Raw genomic sequence first — 21,050 nt, forward strand, 5'->3', positions numbered from 1 at the left:
ATATTTTTTTTTTTAATTTTTTTTTACATTAAAACAATAAAAAATTAAAAAATTCATTTAAAAAAAAAGACAATGTGACCGCAAAGACAAACAAGCTATAGATGATTTTTTTCGAAAAGCACTTGAGTTTATGTTTTGAATGAATCAAGTTTTAAAAACTTGTTTGTTTTTATATTTTAAAAAATGCTTTTAAAAATAACTGAATTTTTTTTTATTTTTTTCTTTACTTCAAATTTTTTTTTCAAACGTTTTAATTTTTTAATGTAAAAATAAAATTTTTAAAATAAAAAAATATCATTTTATTATATTTCTAAATAAAAAATATTTTAAAATAAAATTATATTAATTAAATTTTAAATAAAACATATTTTAAACTATAATCATTATTACACTTTCAAACAATTTTATACACAAGAACAAGGGACAATGGGGCCTAATGGCTCATGGTACGTGTTTAGCACTATGTTTTAAAAAAAATTTTGAAAAAAATTTGAATTTTTTTTTTTTTGCTTTGAATTAATATGTTTTTTATATTTTCAAATCATTTTAATGTGCTGATCTCAAAAATAATTTTTTAAAAATAAAAAAAATATTATTGATATATTTTTTTAAATAAAAAACACTTTAAAAAACAACCATAACAACACTCTCAAATATACACTAGAAACTTCATGTAGATCTTCTAGACCTGCTGGGAAGCATCTACCTAGTCTCCAGTTTGGTAATTATTGTCTAATCATCTATCTCACAATCCCTCATATTCCATCATTTTTACAAATTATCTTGTAGATCTCTCTAGCCAGATTTGAAATTAACTGGGTTGTTAGTCTAAAATTTAATTAGGGAGTAATTTAGTTTAAAAATTAACTTAAAATTTATTGTAAATTTTTTTTAAAATATTCTTAATTTAACTTTTACATATGCATGTAATATATATATTAATATTCAAAGTGATAAAATATTTGTTCATGATGATTGGATTACTTATATAATATTTTTTGCAATTTTAAGTGTTTGTTTTTGCTTTTATAATCCATATTTTAAAATGCTTTTTTAAATTATTTTAACTTAAAAATATATTAAATTAATATTGTTTTATATGTTTTTAGATGATTTTAGTCTTATGATATAAAAAATAACAAAAAATATTATTTTAATTTTAAAAAATCTAGTTAAAAAGTTTTGCCCATTATAAGTTAAAAATTATGCTGTGGCACTATATGAGTGGAGATCCCCGTGAAAATAAATAAATCAATCTATCAATCAAAACCACCCTTTACAGTTTACATTGTATATATATTTCATGCAGCTGCGTCTTCTCTCGTCTAGCCTTTTCTCTTTCAAAGATTTTTTTTTTTTGGAAGTTAATAAAAATAGAATTCCGATTCTACCCTTCAAAATCCCAAGTTAAAAATCCCAAAATTCAAAATCCAAACCAAATACTAGTGTTTTTTTTTTTTTTTTTACTTTTCTAATGGGAGAAATGAAAACAGAGGACATGCCCCTTCCTTCCCTATTCGATCAAGCTTCAAAAATCCATGTAAAAGCAACCGAATCTGGTTCCAGTGATCAGGTACAGCACTTCCTCATTAGCGTTTTCAGGAAAGTTTGTAACTTTTTTTTTTTTTAATTTAGGGTTTGATTTGATTATAGGGTTTTTATTGATTCGATTTGATTTTGATAGGAATTGGTGAAGAAGGGAATCGAGTCTCTGGAGAAATGTGAGGAAATGATTAGTAAACTGGGTCTGTTTTCTTCTAATGAGACCAAGGAGGATATTAGCACTACAAATCTCAAGTATATTCTGGTAATGTTTAAATTTGTTTTTGATTTTTTAAAAATCTTATTGTGAGACTTTGAAAATTTAGAGGTTTGTAATTGATGGGTTGGTTGAAAAAATTGAAAATTTGTTTCTTTTCATGGGTTTTTTTTTAATTCTTAATTTTTGGTGGAACTGGATTTAGGAAGTAAAATATATTGGTGAGTTTTTTAGTATCAAGACGGGACTTTGATGCATCATGTTATGTATTTGGTTTCTTAGTTGAAATGTAAGAGGCTTATATGATTAATGGGTAGGTGAAGTTGGAACGCTTGAGGAGGGGAAGGAACAGTGTTGTTATGTGTTGTTGCTGATTTGGTTTTTGCTTTGTTATGTATGGTGAGGGTTATGGTATGGTGCTTTGTTAAATTAAATTGGGGCCATTGAAAGTTTAAAATGGTTGTTGGAAATGCACGTGAAAGTGATATCTAACTTGATAGCTTCTCACAATTACAGGTGCCATTCTATCTGGCAGAGCTGGCTGAAAAAATTCCGCAGGATGATAGGATACAAATTTTAAAGGCTTCCCAGGCAAAATTAAAGGTAATTGCTGTTCATTATCCGTATTATGTAGTTCAAAGCTTGTCTGCTAACATAGCAGCATCCAGCAGAGCTTTTGGTCATATTTTTCCCTCGATGCTCATGTTTTTACATATTTAGAGGTTTGTATATCAATTGATATTTATGAAGGAAACTTGTTCTAGGAATTCCTCACATTTTGTGAGGCAATGGAACTTGTACCGGAGGAGGAGTTGCAAGCATCTTCTCTAGGGGCTTCAAATACTTTTGTAGATCGAAGGGCCCTAAAGGTAGGTTCAATTCTGTCAATTCTCTTTCACTGAAAAAATAACCATGCTGCATCATAATCTTCTTGGGCTATCTTTGCAATAAGGGGTTTGTTTAGCACTCACACTCACACTCACAACCCCTTCCTGTGCCTCTACAGATTGCCAGATACAAACGCCAAAGAGCTGCTGAGGCAAAGCTGGAGGAAATAAAGGAGTGGAAAGAGCGGCGTGGTCGTTCAACTAAAGCTGCAGCAGTATCAACTCCAGTCGAGGCAGGGGAGGAAGACGTGCTGGATGATGATGGAGAAGAAGAGCGAGAGGTTAGATGTTATCCATGCTCTTGCAGGTTAAGCTGTGGAGATGACCTGAAATATTTTAGGACATTGTTTATAATTTTCTTCATGATGAAGATAGTTGTTTGTGTCTATTTCATTTTTTTTTAACTTGCAAAGTAGATGTTAAGAATTTGACTAAGATTGTGCACCTGTTATTTACAGTTCTGCATATATTTACCATAAAAAAAGAGTTGTACATATAATTTGTAGTTTTTTATCTTTTGCAAAGTTGAGTGTTGAATCCAGTCTTCTTTTTGTGCAGGCTTGGATTACTACCATCTCTTTGGCTATTTGTAAGGTTGTTCTCATATATCTATAGTCTCTGTCATGTTCTACTTGTTTATCATATCCAGCTTCACACCACTGTATTACCACTCTACAGGCAATCGATCTACTGGAAATGTTAAAGAAAGAGGAAGAAATGCTTTTGGCTGTGAAGGAAAGACAACTAAAGGTATTAGCACACTCAAATCTGAAGTGGCAGAGTTTTTTTCCGTTGTGCTTTTGGAGATCTATATGCCGTATCTCTGTCTAGTGAATTTTTGGCTTTTGTATATAAGCTGTGATGAAGCAAATATCTAGCAGCAATCATTTTATAGTGAAGAAATCATCTCTCAGAGGTTATTTTCATTTTTTCATTAAGCACCGGAAGAAGACTGTCAGATTTACTGTTCTAGTGATTATTGTCAAGATCATTTGATGGAACAGTAGTATAGTGCTAAAGTTTGCTCCATGCCATAATTAGGCTGCATTGTTCGATGCATTTGCATCATCATGTGACCGTGATCCTTTACTTTCTCCCTCATCAAATACGAAGGTCATTTTGACATGAAAGTTCGAATTCTTAATAGCATTGCATTGTGTCTTTTAATCATTTGATGCATTTGCATCTCATGTGGCCATGATCCATTATCTTCTTCATCAACTAATACCTAGGTCTTTTTGACATGAAAGTTAGAATTCCTAATAGCATTGCATTGTGTCTTTAATTGGAATCATGGTTAGCATTGTATGATTCAGTCTTTATGCTACTTGTTCCAGATGAGTTTTATTGCATGAACATGGGTGTAGTAATTATTTGATGCATGTTTCAGGAAGGGGGCGAAGCTTTTTCCCAGACTATTCTTGATGAACGAGCCAAGAAAGCTGAAAATTGGCATCGTGATGCTGCAGTGAAAGCAAGATATACTCAACCAGCACAGCCTATCACATGCGCTACTTTTGCTCAAGATGTTCTAGAAGGGAGAGCAAAGGTTTCACAAGCACATGATCATAAGCACGTGCCAGTTGCATTTGGACCAGCAAGTCTTGTGGGTGGAAGCCTAACAAGCGAAAGGGAAAGGATGAGGGCACAGGTCTTCCAACCTGGCCATAGGTATTTTTCCATGCCCTGATTATTAACAATTAAATCGGATGCCTGCTATCAAAGCATTGTATTTTCTTTCAGTTTTGTCGCGTAGGGATGGAGGAGGGAAGACTTCTAACATTTATCCTGTACTTTCAAGTGTCAACAGGAAATAGTTGGGCTCTTTCCCTTATTTTAAGTTGTCTTGAATTTTAATATTATGTGGAAGGTTACCAACCATGAGCATAGAAGAAGCCGGGTTAAAGGAGATGGAGATTATGAATAAATGGCAAGAGAGAAATGCTGAACTCATGGAAGAAGCCAACTCTGCATGGTACAAGGACAATCCAAAATCAAAACTCAGTGAAGAAGATGATGATGAAGATGACGATGCTGCGGTGCAGAAAGCAAGAGCATGGGATGACTGGAAAGATGATCATCCTCGGGGTGCTGGCAATAAGAAGCTCACCCCTTGTGGTTAAAGTTGGCGGGTGGTTATATCTGCGATGTACACTTTTGAACATAGCTAAAACTCATCTTTTGCGTCCCAGATGCTGCTCTTACAAATTTTGGATTGGTGTTATTGTTCCAGTGTTCAAGTTACACCATGTATTATATCTATCTCAATACGAATGAGAAAACTTGTGTTCACTTAGTTTCTGCCAACTTTGTTTAAAGTAGCTTCTCTCACTTTTATCTTTTGTAACTTGCTTTCTTTTTTTCTTTCCCCTTTTTCGGTATAAAAATATTTTGAAATTTGTTTTTATTTTTTTTTGAAAGGGTAATGGGAGGCACTCCTTCCCCAAATCTTAAATCTAAACCCCCATCTCTGTGAATTACACGATGAAATACATTCCTATTCAGAAAACAATTTGATAGTTCTAGACAGGGGCATTGAATAATAACATGTTTTCTTTGGAGATTTGTGGTTAGAAATTAATGTTATGGCTAGATTGTTGGGTCACGGATTTTCAATTCTTGTGGCCTTTAGGCCAGAAGGAAGATTTGGAGATAGCAGCAAATTTTCAAGAGTATCTTGGCTGTGTTGTGACTTGTAGGGTCCCAAAGGCATGGACATTTCGATGATCTTATCTTATAGAGGATAGGGACAATCAGATACTGCAATAATATTTTAGTGCTTCTGAAAAGCATCCCCAGTTTTTCAAAGTGATGTGATGTCAAGCATTGTCTTTTAGCAACTTTTTTTTGTCCTGGTTTAATCTAGTTTATGAAGAACAAACTCAGGAGACTTTCAGTAATATATATCAATAGAATATTTTGAATTTCCTTGACATAGTCCTCAAATGCAGAATGATTTGTGTTGTCAAAGATTCCAAGTTTTGCCAACGTTTAATTAGGCACACAATGGACTTCACTAATGAGGTTTTATGAAAGCAATGTGTTATGCAATAAAAGCCTCAGATACCTAAAAGAATGTGCTTCGAGTAAAGGTTTATGACAGATCCAATTTTCATGCATCCTCCATGTGATTTTTCCCTCCTTTGATACAGGGTTTTAATCAACTTTTACCCTTCAAGAAATCCAAATTCCCTCGGAACTTCAACCATTTAGGGAATTGATGGTATGCATATCCAATTTCCCTTGGAACTGCATGCATCTTCTTTGTTATTTTGTTTGGCTGACATCTTGGCTTCAGGACTGCAAGATAAATTTAGTAAAGACAACCCTTTCTCACCAAAGAAGCATGTCCTCTTTGGAATAGGTAAACATGAACTCCCCGCCCAACAAATGAATTTTCAAATTAGAAGCTGGAATGCTTATATTAGGAATTACAACTCAGAAACCTCAGAAACAACCAATACCTTGATGGACTTGCTGAGCAAAGCTTTTATTAGCTGTTTTATGGTTCCTCATTACGTAAGCATTCAGAAGAAAAAGCTCCTTGGTATGTGTTAAGGGATTAACTGACCAAAACTTGAGAGTGGTTGTATGCAATTGAGTTTGACAGAACACACTCTTTCAAATCAAATAGAAAAACTTGGAATAGCTTAATAAAACATTAAGAGTCAACAGTACAGGTAGAAGAGAACGGATCTAAAATCTCATTATCATGGATTTTAATCCAAGAACTAGCCTAGAGGCATCCCCTGTCATTCAATACATGGGTTCAGCAAAAGGATGACTAATGTAGTCAAAGACAGCAGTAGCTAAATGACCTCGCCATGCATGCTTCTGACAGTTCTATGAAATGCGAAAATTCTATGACACTGGTAGAGTTACAAATTTCCTTGTATCTGAATACAACAGCATAAAAGGCTGGTTCTCTGCAAGTAGTTATTTTGTCTGAGTAATTTTCAAGTTCACTGACTGATACAAGGAGAATCAATCTCCTTGTTACAGCATGAGAGAAATAATGCATTAATAATTTAAAAAAAATGACAGAAGATCTTCAATTCCTTGCCTTCAAGTATGTCAAAATCCGTTCACTTAGTTTACAATGACACTGCGCGAGCTTAAAATGTCTCGTGTTGACTTCGATAAGATGTTCATCTCCTATTGACTGAAAATTGAATAGGAAGCTGCGAAAGTGACAGCAGGTAATTGATATCTAATTCTCAAATGAAGAATCCACCTTTGTATCGTGAAACAAGTATTTCCTTGCATCATACAGTGACCAAAAAAGATGTGATAGATGACAAACAGAAAACAAGTGGATGCAGGAGAATTAAAATGAGAACTAGTTTTTTGCTCAAACAGGCAACGGTAGGTGATTGAGTTCTTTAATCTGCGTGTTGGAGAATTAGTTCTATACACTAATGGAAGGACTACTGGCATTTAGTCATAGTAGAAAAACATGCATACCTACATGAGGAGATTATGAGAAACTGCACCACCCCTTCTACCATACAGACTGAGCAAAAAACCGCCAGAAGGTAAAGCTCTGACCTGTTTGCTCAATCTAATTTCAAAGGATCTCTGTGTATATAAAAATGTCCCTACAAACTTAGAACTAGCTTGTTCTGCCATTTTGAGCAGTTAGTGGATAAACATCCATAAATAAAGTCTGATTGGTGATCTAGATGATACAAGACAACAAGAGTAAAATCGGCAATGTAGCAAGATCAATTAGAGACAAAACAAGAAAATATATGCAGCCTGACCAAGAAGTCCCAGTGAAACAGAGACATTCTGAAAAAATAACTTTCTGCTCATGCGATCAAAAAGCAACAGAACATCAGCAGATTCATTGACAGGTGACCAAAAAGGGAACAAGACAACATCAGAAAAAGGCCTGCATAATTTATATCTCTGGCTTGTATATATACACATCCCACTGCTTTAGAAGAATGTGCATATGAGACATTGGAGCAATTTCATTTTTCCAGAAATTGATGGTACAAAGAGATGAAGAACTTACCATGTCATGACAGAACTCTCAGAACCAGTCAATAAAAATTATTCTAAGAATCCAGTTACATCTTCTTCTCTATCTTGGATGTAGAAACCGCAACCAGCTTCAATGTTAATAACCAATATACAAGCAGAACACCCCCAATAAAAAAAAGTATATCAATAGCATCCCCGTTTCAATACCTTCAATTCAACCATCAATGCACTTAAACCCCCTGCAAACCCACAACCAAACCCCACACAAAACAGCACAAACAATCAAATCCAATGTCAAAACCACCCAAACATGCTTCTTCCAAATCTGTTTAGCCTTTTGCTTACCATCCCCCATAAAAAACCCACCACTCTTTTGTATCATCGACACCGAAACCTCCCTATTTCCATGCCCACCATCACCATTCTCCTTATAATTATTATTATCCAAATCACCACCATGATGATCTCCATTAGCCTCTCCAGATGGCTTCTTCTTCTTCATCATCAAAACTTTAGTTGGCTTTGGAATCAAAGGTCTGATCACAGCTCCCTTCCCATTCGTCGAATCCAAGCTTGGATTCCTACCATCCTTTGATGATTCCTCCATTAAATTATTCACCAAGTCAGCATCCAGAGCCAATATCTCCCTAAACATACACCGCAATTCACCTTGGAAACAAAAAGGACCAATCTTTTCACCATCTTTCATCATCTTAGACCCCCAAAACTCCTCAAAACCTTTCTTTACACGGTTCAAAAACCATAATTGCTCAGATTTCTGGAGATTCTCATCAAAAATAGCAAAATAGGCAAAAGGGTCATCGATTAAGAAAGTGTAAGTCTTGTTGCGGATTGTATGAGAAAACATGGAATGGTTAGGCGGGGTTTTCTCTACGCATCTTTGACCAATGATTTCAATTCCTGATTCTTTTCCCTGTGAGAATTCAACAACAACGGTGGGTCCTTTAGCAATGCAAGCGTAGAAAACATGATTTGGGTTAGAAATCATTGGTGGGATTTTGTTTTCTTGATCTTTAGTGGACAAAGGAAGGGTCTTTTTAAGTGGAAGGAATTGAATTCAACAGAAGAGAAGAATTTTGCATTGCGAAGTTGAAAACTTTATTACTTTTTTTCCTCTCCCCAAGAATTTCCCTCTCTCGTGCCTCTCTTTCTCTCTCTCGTTTTTGGGTGTTTGGATTCTTGCTTGCTTGGTTGTTTACTTCTCTCGCTGGGGTTTGGAAATGGAGGGGAAAGGAAAAGAATCAGAATCATTGACTGGATTGTACAAGAAATAGAATAACCGCTGTCTTTGTCAAACTTTTCCTGCCTAATTACATAAATGCCCTTTCAACCTCTTCGATTGGATATAGCAATTTTGTGACCTGTCCCTATCGTTTGCATCAGGTTTTTCTTCTGGTAAATTATCTCATTGCAATATTATCCCTTACATTGCTTCATCAAAATCCACCTCCCTCCTTCCAAACCCCCCCCCCCTCTCTCTCTCTCTCTCTATATATATATATATATATATATATAGAGGAAGAGTACCTTAGACTTGATATTGCTTTTATGATGGATGATAGTTTTTGTACTACTTGGAACATGAACCAGACACGATTTTTGCTTTTATATTTTTAATTTCTTAAAGCAAATTCAATGGTAAAAATAATTCATGTAAAATCAATGGCTAAGATTGTCTTGGGACTTTGAAAAAGCTTCTGAGGATATATTTGGACATATAAAAACAAGAATTTTCTAAATTCTTTGTATTTAAGAAAAAGAAAACGTAACAAGAACTGAAACTCCAATTTTACCCATTAGTATCCACACAAAAAATAAAATGTTAAAAAAAATCGAATCAATCATCATCATCATCACAGACATGACTGGAGTTCTGAATCTGAGTCCCTCTTGATGGAAATCTCAGGTCTTAATCCATGACTCTTATGTGTAAACATAAAATATTTAAACCAGTATCATTCCACAGCCTCAAGGGCTGGAGTTTTATAGCATTATCATCGCAAACATGAAACAATAATAAGCAATAAATAATGTATAAACATATCATAATCGTGCCACTCATCAGCCAAAATCATTCCTCCATCCATGACCATCAAAAGGAGGCAACCTCCAATCATCACCGCCATTGAAATCAGGGCTATATCCACCAGCATGTCTTCTCGAATGCAGGCGCATCCCCTTATGTTTGGGGCTAGGACTTCTTGGAGCTTGATAAGCTGTTGTTCCACCACCTGAACTGGAAGAATCACAACCTGGACCAACAATGCTTGAATCTTTCTTGGTGGATGGATTCCACAGAGGTGTAGCTGGGGCACGTTGCTTGATCAAACTTTGAGAACGCACTTTCGCCTTTGCGGACTGGGTCGGAGCCATGTAGCTAGGTACATTGCTTGAACTTGATTGCCATTGGGGTCGATTCGAATATGGATTGGTGTCTAGCATGCCCATGTTGGGATTGCTAGTGCCTGTTGGGGTCACCATGTCCATCTCTACTGTCTTTTCGGACATGTCCTCTGTGGTGGTCGTGGTTGTAGTTGTGTTTAATGTCACATAAGAACCTTCATTTGGACCCGATTGACGCACGTTATATGGTTGTGCTGACATCCATCTCTCAAGCCAATTCCATCCCCATTGCATCTTCTCGTGTTCGTTCACAAAATGTCCTGTTTCTTTACCATCAGGACTATTTTGTGAGAGTAATTGTTGCTGCTGCTGCAATATAAAATCCAATCGCAAGAATTCATTGGGGTTTTGCCTTTATTTTTGGCTCACAAGTTGTTAAAATCATCTCCTAAAATGTGTTGGAAGTGACCAAACTTTAGCTAGGGCTAATTTTAATGGAGCATGTTACATACCTGGAAGGCATAAGCATATGCGAGGGCTCTTTCTCTTTTCATGACAGCATCATGCTTCTTTGAAGCATTTTCTTTGAAATTATCTGAACTTTGATTCCTCCTATCCCATTTATAACTCTTCAATGGATTCTTTGGATTCATATAGCCATCGTCCACTGGTAGTCTTCGTTCATCTTCTTCCTCTGTCTTCTTTTGAAGCTTCTCGTGAGTTAATTCAAGTCTTCTTGCTCTTACTCTTGCTTGCACACGAACAAGAGCTTGCATGCTTCTCATTGTCATTTGTGCTTGCTTTCTTACATTGTGGCCTCTCACTAATGCTTGGAGCCTCACCAATCCCTTCAATGCACGTAAGGCACGCCGAGCCTGCAGAATATACATGACTAATTAAGATGTAAAACAAAAATAATTAATTGAGTTTACAGGGACGCAGGCTTCATTGTGCCAACTAATTAAATTCTTTTCATCGTTGTAATTAATTTACCAGATTATATTGATCAAATTAAACTGAAATGAAGAAAGGGATTACAAGGTAGCCCCTGTAGAATGATTGTATGAGGATGGCGGCTCTTTCTTCCTTTGATTGTCGTCCATAACCAGCTAAGCGAACAACTTTAGCCGCCGCTTGAGCAGCTGCAACCGCAGCTTCTGCTGCGGCAGCAGTGGCTACAGCCACAGCAATGGCATGATTTCTATCTTCAGTTACTGGAGTTGATACATTGCTCTCATCATTTGTAACATCAGGAGAACTTCCAGTAGGAAAATGCTCTAATGACACAACTTCTGGAGCCTCATGTTGCCATTTCTCTGCGTTGTCTTTCTGAAATACACGCATATCAAGCCATCATTTGCAATGATGTCAAATTAGTGATCAATTATCATATCATTAGCTGGTTTAATGCGATCAATTAAGATCAATCAATTTCAGGAACAGGAAGAATTTCTTTTTCAACTATTTACAGCAAAGAAATTAATAATGTAATACAACAAGCTTCTCTTTGGCATCATTGGGATCTAGCAAGGCAATGCACATGTGGATGGAGATTGATGAAAGGAAATCATTGGTGGCATGACAATAATAAGTCATGAAGGATTCCAACATTTTGATAAGGGGACCATTTGTTCCTCCTTTAAGTTTATGGACCCAGCTACAGATAAAGGTTAGGTCTTTGTTTAACATGGCTGTGGAGTCTGTTCGGTAACGAGGAGTAACCATGCTTTTAAAAAAAATAATTTTTTTAATGTTTTTAAATTGTTTTGATGAGTTGATATTAAAAATAAATTTAAAAAATAATTTAGTAAATGATATTGACTTTTGACAACTGAGCTGAGAAAGATTGCACAACTATATTAGTAATGGTGATGACGATTAAACAATCATTAGCAACAGTGTGATAATGAATTTAAGTAACGTAAAATAGGAAAACACAACACGAAAATCTTAAAGGGAAGCTATCAGATTAGAACAGAAGTCTTACAGTTTAGGTGTACCAAATGATCGTGTAAAACAAGTTTTTGTAATGATTAACTTTGCTTATTACTAAAGCATACACAAAAGCATCCCATGATTTATCAAAAAAAGTATCTAAATATGATGTAAATTATACCTTCTTCCCTCCTGGTAATTCCTTAGGAGACGATGATTTGAACACTCTCTTCACAGATGTAAACCATCCTTTTCCTTTCTTCCCCATATCCGTTTAAACTGATGATCAGCTTCACATTGATCAGTTATCAATCAAGTATTGACAAGAAAAAGAGAGACAAGGATAGTATAATCAAGAACACAAACAATCTGGTATATAAATAGGACTAGAACAGGAGTCCATTCCTGTACATGAACTCTCTGTAATATTGCATATTTTTAGCTTCAACCCAGAAGAGAAAATCAAACGAGTTAACAATGCAAGCACATAATGACGAACTCAAAAACCATTACAAGAGAAAAGAAAGCTAGCTAGGCTAGATCAAAGGGTCACACTTAAAGACACATGCAAACACACACACACACACACACTGAAACCAAACCTTGAGAAACTTGGGATGAGTTGATGATCAGTAATGGAACGAAATTCACAGCTTCTATCTTTCATTGTACACGTTCATTCCAAACAAGGGCTTTGGTTCATCATCCATAGAAATTAGCATAAGAAGAAGAAGAAGAAGAAGGATAGTTCATGTAGAGAGAAAGAGGGGAAGGATGAAGAGAGAGTCAAGAGGGCGGTGAGAGTAATAACTAATAACTGTAACCCACGAAATTCGCCGTTAGTATTTATGAAAATCACGGGCCCTCTCTTTTGGTTTCCTATCACGGGCTGTATAGAGAAACAGCGCGCCTGTTGATGTTACATAATGTTTAGAACGGTGGTGTAATTTGTTTTATAAAATATATTTTTGTTTTAAAATATATTAAATTAATATTTTTAATATAAAGTTTTTAAAACGATCCAAGATTATAAAAAAATTAATTTTTAAAAAATAAAATTTCATGACACGGTGATTGATTGCAAAGCTACCTCCAAAGACACATTTAATATAAAACATTAAAAAAACTACTAGAAATCAATTAAAACACTACACACACTCATAATTTATTTAGGATGCGTCAAGTAAATTTATAATTTTGTTCCTGCCATACAGTAACATTGCTAAATTCATAAAAGATATTACAGTGGCTCATATTTTTATTACACACTAAAATTATTATATTGTTTTTAAAAGTTATTTTTATTTAATTAAAATTATTATATTGTTTTGATTTCTAAGTTTGATTCTTAGTCTTTTTATCAAATTTTAATTTGTTTTTAATTTCATCCTTGAAACCATGATCTTGATGTATAGTTTTTTTATATTTGGTCCCTATTCTTTTAATTTTTATTTTTGTTTAGGATTCTTGATGTGCATCATGGGAATTATAATCCATCTCGTAAAGCTGAATCTAATATGCAAGAGGATTCAGATGGTCCAATGACAAGAGCGAGAGCGAAACAACTACAACGGGCCTTGACGAATCAAATTGCAATGATTGAAGCTGCGTCGGAGTTAAAAATTAGCAATCAGTTTGAAATTGGTTCAAGGGTGCTTATTTGCCTACAATTGGAACTTGGAGATGGGAAAAGCCCTTAATGGTTCTTTTCATGCTGGGCTACTTGTATTTGGATTGATAATGCAAGTGAAGGAATTGATGCTGTTTACGGTCAGAACAGTAGATGGATTTGAACCCGAATTTGAAGTCATCCAATGCATGTGAAAACAAGATTTATGTAGGTAAAATTCAAGTTCAGAACGTGATCTTTCTATATTGTCCAACCATGAGTGCATTGGACTTTTGTGTCAAAAGTTATGGCTGTTTTAAATTTCGTCTGCATATGTTTTAGAAATGTCAACAAAAAAACGTGTGTTAGTTAAATGTCTACTTGCTTTATTAAAAGTCTAGTTTTTAGGCTTGACTTCTGTCATGTTGAATTCACCTAACTTTGGAGGGATGTTCCAAAGATAAATATGTATCAGAATATGAAATAAACACTTTTGGCCAAGATTTGAAAACTTAATTCAGAGAATTAAGAGTTGTTCTTCCAAATTCGTTTTGTGAAGAACCCTACCTGACTTATCACTCTTCAATCACAAAGAGTGTGGCGTCGAAATCCTAGATTGATCTTTGTGGCGTCCAGATCGACTTATCAAAGTATCATTCTAGTTTATCTCCATCTTATTTACCTTAAATCACTACAATCCAGCCTAAATACCAAAAGAAAGACAACACAACCAGACCCATCCTTCATCCATTTTCATTATAATCATTGTTGCCGATTTTCAAATCATTCACGGCACATCATCTGGTATCAGAGCATCAGTTGCGATCTAAGACAGGAGCCAAAAACAACAACAACAAGAAGAAAGTTTTGCTGGAATTGAGGTTGACATACTTAACTATGGCTGGAGATAAAGAAGATTTGCCAAGAGGGTTAAGTTTGGAACAAGCACAGGTCATGGGCTTACAACGATCTCATGCTGAGATTCGGGATGAGATGACTGGAATTCGTGAACAGTTGAATACCCTTATGCAAAGGATGCAAAGAAATAATTTTCAACCCCAACCGAGGCAAGCACTTAGGGTGCCACGAAATGATATTATAGAAGCTGACGAAGATCCAAATGGGGATGATGAGGCTGATGATAGGGTCAGACCAAGAAGGCAGAATTATAATCCTCCTAATGGTCTCAAACTTAAGATTCCACCGTTTAGAGGAAGTAGTTCACCTGAGGAATACTTGGAGTGGATTCAGAAGGTTGAAAAGGTGTTTGAATGGTATGAATATTCTGAAGAAAGGAAGTGCAAGGTGGCAGCACTTGAGTTTACAGATTATGCTCTTTTATGGTGGGAAAACGTAAAGATTCAGAGGAGAAGGGATGAAGAGGAGGAGATTGCAACATGGGCAACTATGAAAAGAGTGATGAAGAAGAGATTTGTTCCTGATTACTATAAACAGGAGCTATACATCAGACTTCAGACTTTGCGACAGGGATCTTTGACTGTGGAAGAGTATGTGAAAGAGTTTGAATTGCTGCAGATTCGATGTGAATTAATGGAACCTCAAGAGCAAACAATAGCTAGATTTCTTGGAGGGTTGAGGAAGGATATAGCTAATGTTGTTGAGTTACAACCGTACATCTTCCTTGAGGAAGTTATAAAGCTTGCAACCCGAGTAGAGAGGCAGCAGAGACGAGGAGGTGTCCGAACTAGTGTAACTACGTCAAGCGCGACAAGGGCTGTTTCTACGCCTACACGAACATGGAGCACGCCTAAACGAGATGAGAAGGTGGAGTTTAGCAAGGGGAATACCAGTTTTGATTCTTTGAAGGGAAAGGAGAAGGTGACAGAACCTCAACACCCTAGGAGGTCTCGGGACATCAAGTGCTTCAAGTGCTTGGGACATGGGCATATTGCTTCGGAATGTCCAAATAAAAGGGTGATGATTTTGCATGGGGATCATGGAGAGCTGATCAGTGGAGATGAGGTTGAAACTGAAGACGAAGATCAGGTACAAGTGGCGGAACAAGAAGAGGATTTCGAACCAGTGAAGGGAGATTTGTTGGTTGTTCAACGGGTTCTGAATGCACAAATTGACGTTAGTGATGAGCAACGCGAGAACATCTTTCATACTCGATGTCAGATTCGAGATAAGGTGTGCGGGATGATCATTGATAATGGAAGTTGCACTAATGTTGCGTCAACTACCTTGGTGGAGAAATTGGGTTTAAATACCCTTCCACATCCCAGACCCTATAGTTTGCGATGGCTGAATGAGAATGGGGAGATTCGGGTGACAAAGCAAGTTCGTGTACCTTTTTTCCATTAAAACCTATCACGACGAGGTTTTATGTGACGTTGCACCAATGTCAGCTAGCCATTTGTTGCTGGGTCGTCCATGGCAGTTTGATAAGGATGTGACCTACAATGGACGAAAGAACACTTATTCTTTTATGCTGAATGGAAAGAAGGTGAACTTGTTACCACTGAGTTCTCAACAAGTTAGAGAGGATCAGTTACGAAGCCAACAAAAAGAGGTGACATCACGAAAGGGGCTGTTGTTAGCCAAAAAAGGAGACATCAAACAAGCATTAGCCACAACAGGGCTTGTTTTCATGGTATGGGCAAAGCAACTACTACAAGTAGAAGGATTGGACTTACCAAGACAGATTAAGGAATTACTTGAAGAATTTAAAGATGTGTTTCCAGATGAATTACCTAAAGGATTACCACCTATTCGTGGTATTGAGCATCAAATTGATTTGGTGCCGGGAGCTTCACTTCCTAATAGACCAGCATACAGATGTAATCCAGAGGAAGCGAAAGAGATTCAAAGGCAGGTCGGTGAGCTCTTAGAGAAGGGCTATGTGCGAGAATCACTTAGTCCATGTTCCGTACCTACTTTGCTTGTACCGAAGAAGGATGGTACCATGAGGATGTGCATGGACAGCCGCGCTATCAACAAAATAACAGTTAAGTATCGATTTCCTATACCCAGACTTGATGATTTGCTTGATGAGTTGCATGGTGCTGCATTGTTTTCTAAAGTCGATTTGATGAGTGGCTATCACCAAATTAGAATGAAAGAGGGAGATGAATGGAAAACAGCATTTAAAACTAAACAGGGGTTATATGAATGGATGGTTATGCCGTTTGGGTTATCTAATGCGCCTAGTACATTTATGAGGCTTATGAATCATGTTTTGAGGAAGTATATTGGGCTGTTTGTTGTAGTATATTTTGACGACATCCTGGTGTATAGCAAGACCTTTGATGATCATGTGAAGCATCTTAGAGTTGTGTTTGAGACTTTGCAAGATTCTAAGTTGTATGGGAAACTCACAAAGTGTTACTTCTGTAAAGAAAGTGTCGTGTTTCTTGGATATATTATCTCTAGCAGGGGAGTTAGAGTTGATGAGGAGAAAATTGAGGCAATTCGAGATTGGCCAAAACCTGCTAGTATCACTGATGTGAGGAGTTTCCATGGTTTAGCTTCTTTCTACAGGCGATTTGTGAAAGACTTCAGCTCTATTGTTGCTCCTATGACAGAATGCTTGAAAAAAGGGAAGGAGTTTAGATGGAGTGAAGATGCGCAGAAAGCTTTCGAGCTAATTAAGGAAAAGTTGTGTACAGCTCCAGTTTTAGCACTTCCAGACTTTGCTAAAACATTCGAAATAGAGTGCGATGCTTCCGGGGTTGGAATTGGTGCTGTTTTGATGCAAGAAAAGAGACCGATTGCATTCTTCAGTGAAAAGTTAAATGGAGCGCGTTTGAACTACTCTATTTACGACAAGGAGTTCTATGCTTTGATTCGGGCTCTGGAGGTATGGCAGCACTACTTGTTGCCTAAAGAATTTGTTATACATACTGATCATGAAGCCTTGAAGTATCTTAAGGGGCAAAACAAGTTGAATCGAAGACATGCTAAATGGGTGGAGTTCATGGAGTCATTTCCTTATGTCATAAAGTACAAGAAAGGGCAAGTTAATGTGGTTGCTGATGCTCTTTCTAGGAGGTACACACTGATCTCTATGTTGAATGCAAGGCTGATGGGTTTTGAACAGGTGAAGGATCAGTATGCCAATGATTCCTACTTTGCTAATGTGGTTGCCGAATGTGCAAAGGGAGCTTGTGATGGGTTCTTTATGCATGAAGGTTACTTGTTCAAAAATGGGCAGAATGTGTATTCCTTCAGGTTCGTTACGGGAGTTGCTTGTGCGAGAGGCTCATAGTGGCGGTCTTAGTGGTCATTTTGGGGAGAAGAAGACTTATGAGCTGCTGAAAGAACATTTTTTTTGGCCCAGCATGTTACGGGATGTACACAAGGTGATTGAAAGATGTGCTATTTGCAAGAGAGCTAAAGGTAAAGAGAATGCGTATGGACTCTATATGCCACTGCCTATTCCAGAGCAACCATGGATGGACATTAGCATGGACTTTGTACTTGGACTACCGAGAACACAACGTGGGAAGGACTCAATAATGGTGGTGGTTGATCGATTCTCCAAAATGTCCCATTTCATTCCTTGTACGAAAACTGACGATGCAGTACATGTTGCTGATTTGTTCTTTCAAGAGATTGTTCGTTTGCATGGAATTCCTAAAAGCATTGTCTCTGATCGTGATACAAAGTTCTTAAGCCACTTTTGGAAGACTCTTTGGAGGAAACTTGGAACAAAGTTACTTTTCAGTACGGCATGTCATCCACAAACTGATGGACAAACTGAGGTAGTAAACCGAACTTTATCTTCTTTGTTACGAGCTGTTATACATAAGAATTTGAAGAGTTGGGATACTTGTTTGCCGATTGTGGAGTTTGCATATAATCGTAGTGTGCATGGGGCTACAAAATTTTCACCATTTGAGGTTGTCTATGGCTTTAATCCTTGTGTTCCTATTGATCTTGTTCATATTCCAATTGATGAGAGGACATCTATGGATGGAATTAGAAAGGCAGAATTGATGAAGAAACTACATGAGCAGGTTCGACTACATATTGAGGAGAAAACAACAAAGTATGCTAAACAAGCTAACAAGGGGCGAAAGATGGTCAGGTTTGAACCTGGAGATCTTGTTTGGATTCATATTAGCAAGGGCAGATTTCCAAGCAAACGTAAGTCCAAGTTGATGCCAAGAGCTGACGGTCCATTTCGTATTATAGAGAAGGTGAATGACAATGCGTATAAGGTAGATCTTCCTGGTGATTACAACATATCAGCTACTTTTAATGTGAAAGACTTATCTCCGTACTTGGATGATGATGACGATTCTGATTTGAGGACAAATCATTTTCAACCCGAGGCTGATGATGTGCATCATGGGAATTATAATCCATCTCGTAAAGCTGAATCTAATATGCAAGAGGATTCAGATGGTCCAATGACAAGAGCGAGAGCGAAACAACTACAACGGGCCTTGACGAATCAAATTGCAATGATTGAAGCTGCGTCGGAGTTAAAAATTAGCAATCAGTTTGAAATTGGTTCAAGGGTGCTTATTTGCCTACAATTGGAACTTGGAGATGGGAAAAGCCCTTAATGGTTCTTTTCATGCTGGGCTACTTGTATTTGGATTGATAATGCAAGTGAAGGAATTGATGCTGTTTTACGGTCAGAACAGTAGATGGATTTGAACCCGAATTTGAAGTCATCCAATGCATGTGAAAACAAGATTTATGTAGGTAAAATTCAAGTTCAGAACGTGATCTTTCTATATTGTCCAACCATGAGTGCATTGGACTTTTGTGTCAAAAGTTATGGCTGTTTTAAATTTCGTCTGCATATGTTTTAGAAATGTCAACAAAAAACGTGTGTTAGTTAAATGTCTACTTGCTTTATTAAAAGTCTAGTTTTTAGGCTTGACTTCTGTCATGTTGAATTCACCTAACTTTGGAGGGATGTTCCAAAGATAAATATGTATCAGAATATGAAATAAACACTTTTGGCCAAGATTTGAAAACTTAATTCAGAGAATTAAGAGTTGTTCTTCCAAATTCGTTTTGTGAAGAACCCTACCTGACTTATCACTCTTCAATCACAAAGAGTGTGGCGTCGAAATCCTAGATTGATCTTTGTGGCGTCCAGATCGACTTATCAAAGTATCATTCTAGTTTATCTCCATCTTATTTACCTTAAATCACTACAATCCAGCCTAAATACCAAAAGAAAGACAACACAACCAGACCCATCCTTCATCCATTTTCATTATAATCATTGTTGCCGATTTTCAAATCATTCACGGCACATCAATTCTTTTGTGAGGTTTATTTTTCTTTTCAATTTGCCCTTCAATTCAAAGTTTGCTTATATTTAAGGTTTGACCCTAAATAATTTGATTTTTAATTTTGATTTTAAATTTGTGAAAGATTGCATGACTAGAAGATATTAGCATTCCTATAGCGTCTTACCTGAGATAAACTACATTATTTTTTTATTATTATTATTTGTTATGGTTTAATGATGTCTATCTTTACCGACTTTCTATGGCAGATTTATTACGATGAACAAACTCTGATTTTTTAAGTCAAGAACTCGGTTTGAAAAAATAAAATATCTTTAATTATCGCTGGGGCTTCTTTTAAGGTAAAACTAGAATTTCTACTACCGTATCATTTCAAATAATATTTCAGATAAAATTCCTTGTGGATTTTATCATTATATTAGAAGTGAGTGGGTTATATTATTCACAATAATATTTTGAATATTAGCCGCATATAAGAATTTTTATCCTTACATTAAAATGAATAATAAAATTATTACCCCTAATAATATTTTGGATATTAACCCTTTTTAGGGGTTTTTTTCATTGTATTAAAAGTGAATAATATTTTCTTTACAAAAAATATTTTTTAAATGTTTTTTAAAATACAAGTCAAAATCTTTTAGAATTTTACAAACTTGTTTAAAATCCATGCAAAATATATATATATATATATATATATATAAAACATTTAAACCAAAAAAACTTTTTAACAAAAAGCATGGCAAACAAAATAGGTATTAAGCGCTTTGTCTCAAATTTGTTTTTACCCGACCTGACCAAGCTGACCGGACTATGTTGACTTAAAAATTTTTGTTCGATCATAAATTGAACAAAAAATTCTGGTTTGACTTGAAAATAACCTAAAACAAAACCAAAGCTAAAAAATAGATTAAACACCAGAAACACAAAAAATTCAAAAAAACACTTAAACAAAACGGATCAAATGCCAAAAAAATAAAGAATACCAAGAATAATAAAAAGACACTGAACCAACCAAGCAATATGAAACCTAAAACATACTTAGACTTGGTCAGAACAAAGGTACATACAAGTTGGAAATCATGCAAGGATCAATAATCTAGCATCCATTCACTTCGATAATTATCACTTAAATATCATGATTTTGTCAAGATGGGTTTCGATTCAAAACCAAAACCCTAGGATTAAAAGCAATATAAACATGTTATTAATATGAATAAATACTAGATTATTGGTTAATCATGCATAAGGAAGGGTTATGTGCAAGGAAA

General features: G+C 35.9%; 3 protein-coding genes across 5 annotated transcripts; 1 reads left to right on the forward strand and 2 right to left on the reverse strand.

Moving 5' to 3' along the window:
• The first annotated feature begins 1,409 nt into the window (after positions 1-1,409).
• LOC118032956 (PP2A regulatory subunit TAP46) lies at positions 1,410-4,942 on the forward strand. The gene is made up of 9 exons (XM_035037766.2): positions 1,410-1,573; positions 1,685-1,807; positions 2,276-2,362; positions 2,524-2,628; positions 2,766-2,927; positions 3,205-3,240; positions 3,325-3,396; positions 4,037-4,317; positions 4,517-4,942. The coding sequence occupies exons 1-9, from the start codon at positions 1,475-1,477 to the stop codon at positions 4,767-4,769; spliced, it is 1,218 nt and encodes a 405-aa protein (XP_034893657.1). The 5' UTR covers positions 1,410-1,474; the 3' UTR covers positions 4,770-4,942.
• A 1,387-nt stretch (positions 4,943-6,329) lies between these two features.
• On the reverse strand, positions 6,330-8,944 carry LOC118032944 (phytolongin Phyl2.2-like). Its single transcript, XM_073403628.1, has 2 exons — positions 7,667-8,944; positions 6,330-6,827 (listed from the first exon to the last, which is right to left on the reverse strand). Exon 1 carries the CDS (start codon positions 8,642-8,644, stop codon positions 7,850-7,852), a length of 795 nt encoding a protein of 264 aa, XP_073259729.1. The 5' UTR covers positions 8,645-8,944; the 3' UTR covers positions 6,330-6,827; positions 7,667-7,849.
• A 642-nt stretch (positions 8,945-9,586) lies between these two features.
• LOC118032923 (protein IQ-DOMAIN 21) lies at positions 9,587-12,764 on the reverse strand. Of its 3 annotated transcripts, none has more exons than XM_035037740.2 (5): positions 12,537-12,764; positions 12,116-12,213; positions 11,038-11,328; positions 10,512-10,874; positions 9,587-10,365 (listed from the first exon to the last, which is right to left on the reverse strand). In XM_035037740.2, exons 2-5 carry the CDS (start codon positions 12,200-12,202, stop codon positions 9,718-9,720), a joined length of 1,389 nt encoding a protein of 462 aa, XP_034893631.1. In that variant the 5' UTR covers positions 12,203-12,213; positions 12,537-12,764; the 3' UTR covers positions 9,587-9,717. The 3 variants fall into 3 exon arrangements, with proteins under 3 accessions (XP_034893631.1, XP_034893623.1, XP_034893615.1); XM_035037732.2 differs by having other exon boundaries at positions 9,587-10,368; positions 12,116-12,224; positions 12,537-12,761; XM_035037724.2 differs by having other exon boundaries at positions 9,587-10,368; positions 12,537-12,759.
• Between the last annotated feature and the right edge of the window lie 8,286 nt (positions 12,765-21,050).

Source organism: Populus alba, chromosome 12, assembly GCF_005239225.2.
Source record: "Populus alba chromosome 12, ASM523922v2, whole genome shotgun sequence".
In the NCBI taxonomy this organism is placed as follows: Eukaryota; Viridiplantae; Streptophyta; class Magnoliopsida; order Malpighiales; family Salicaceae; genus Populus; species Populus alba.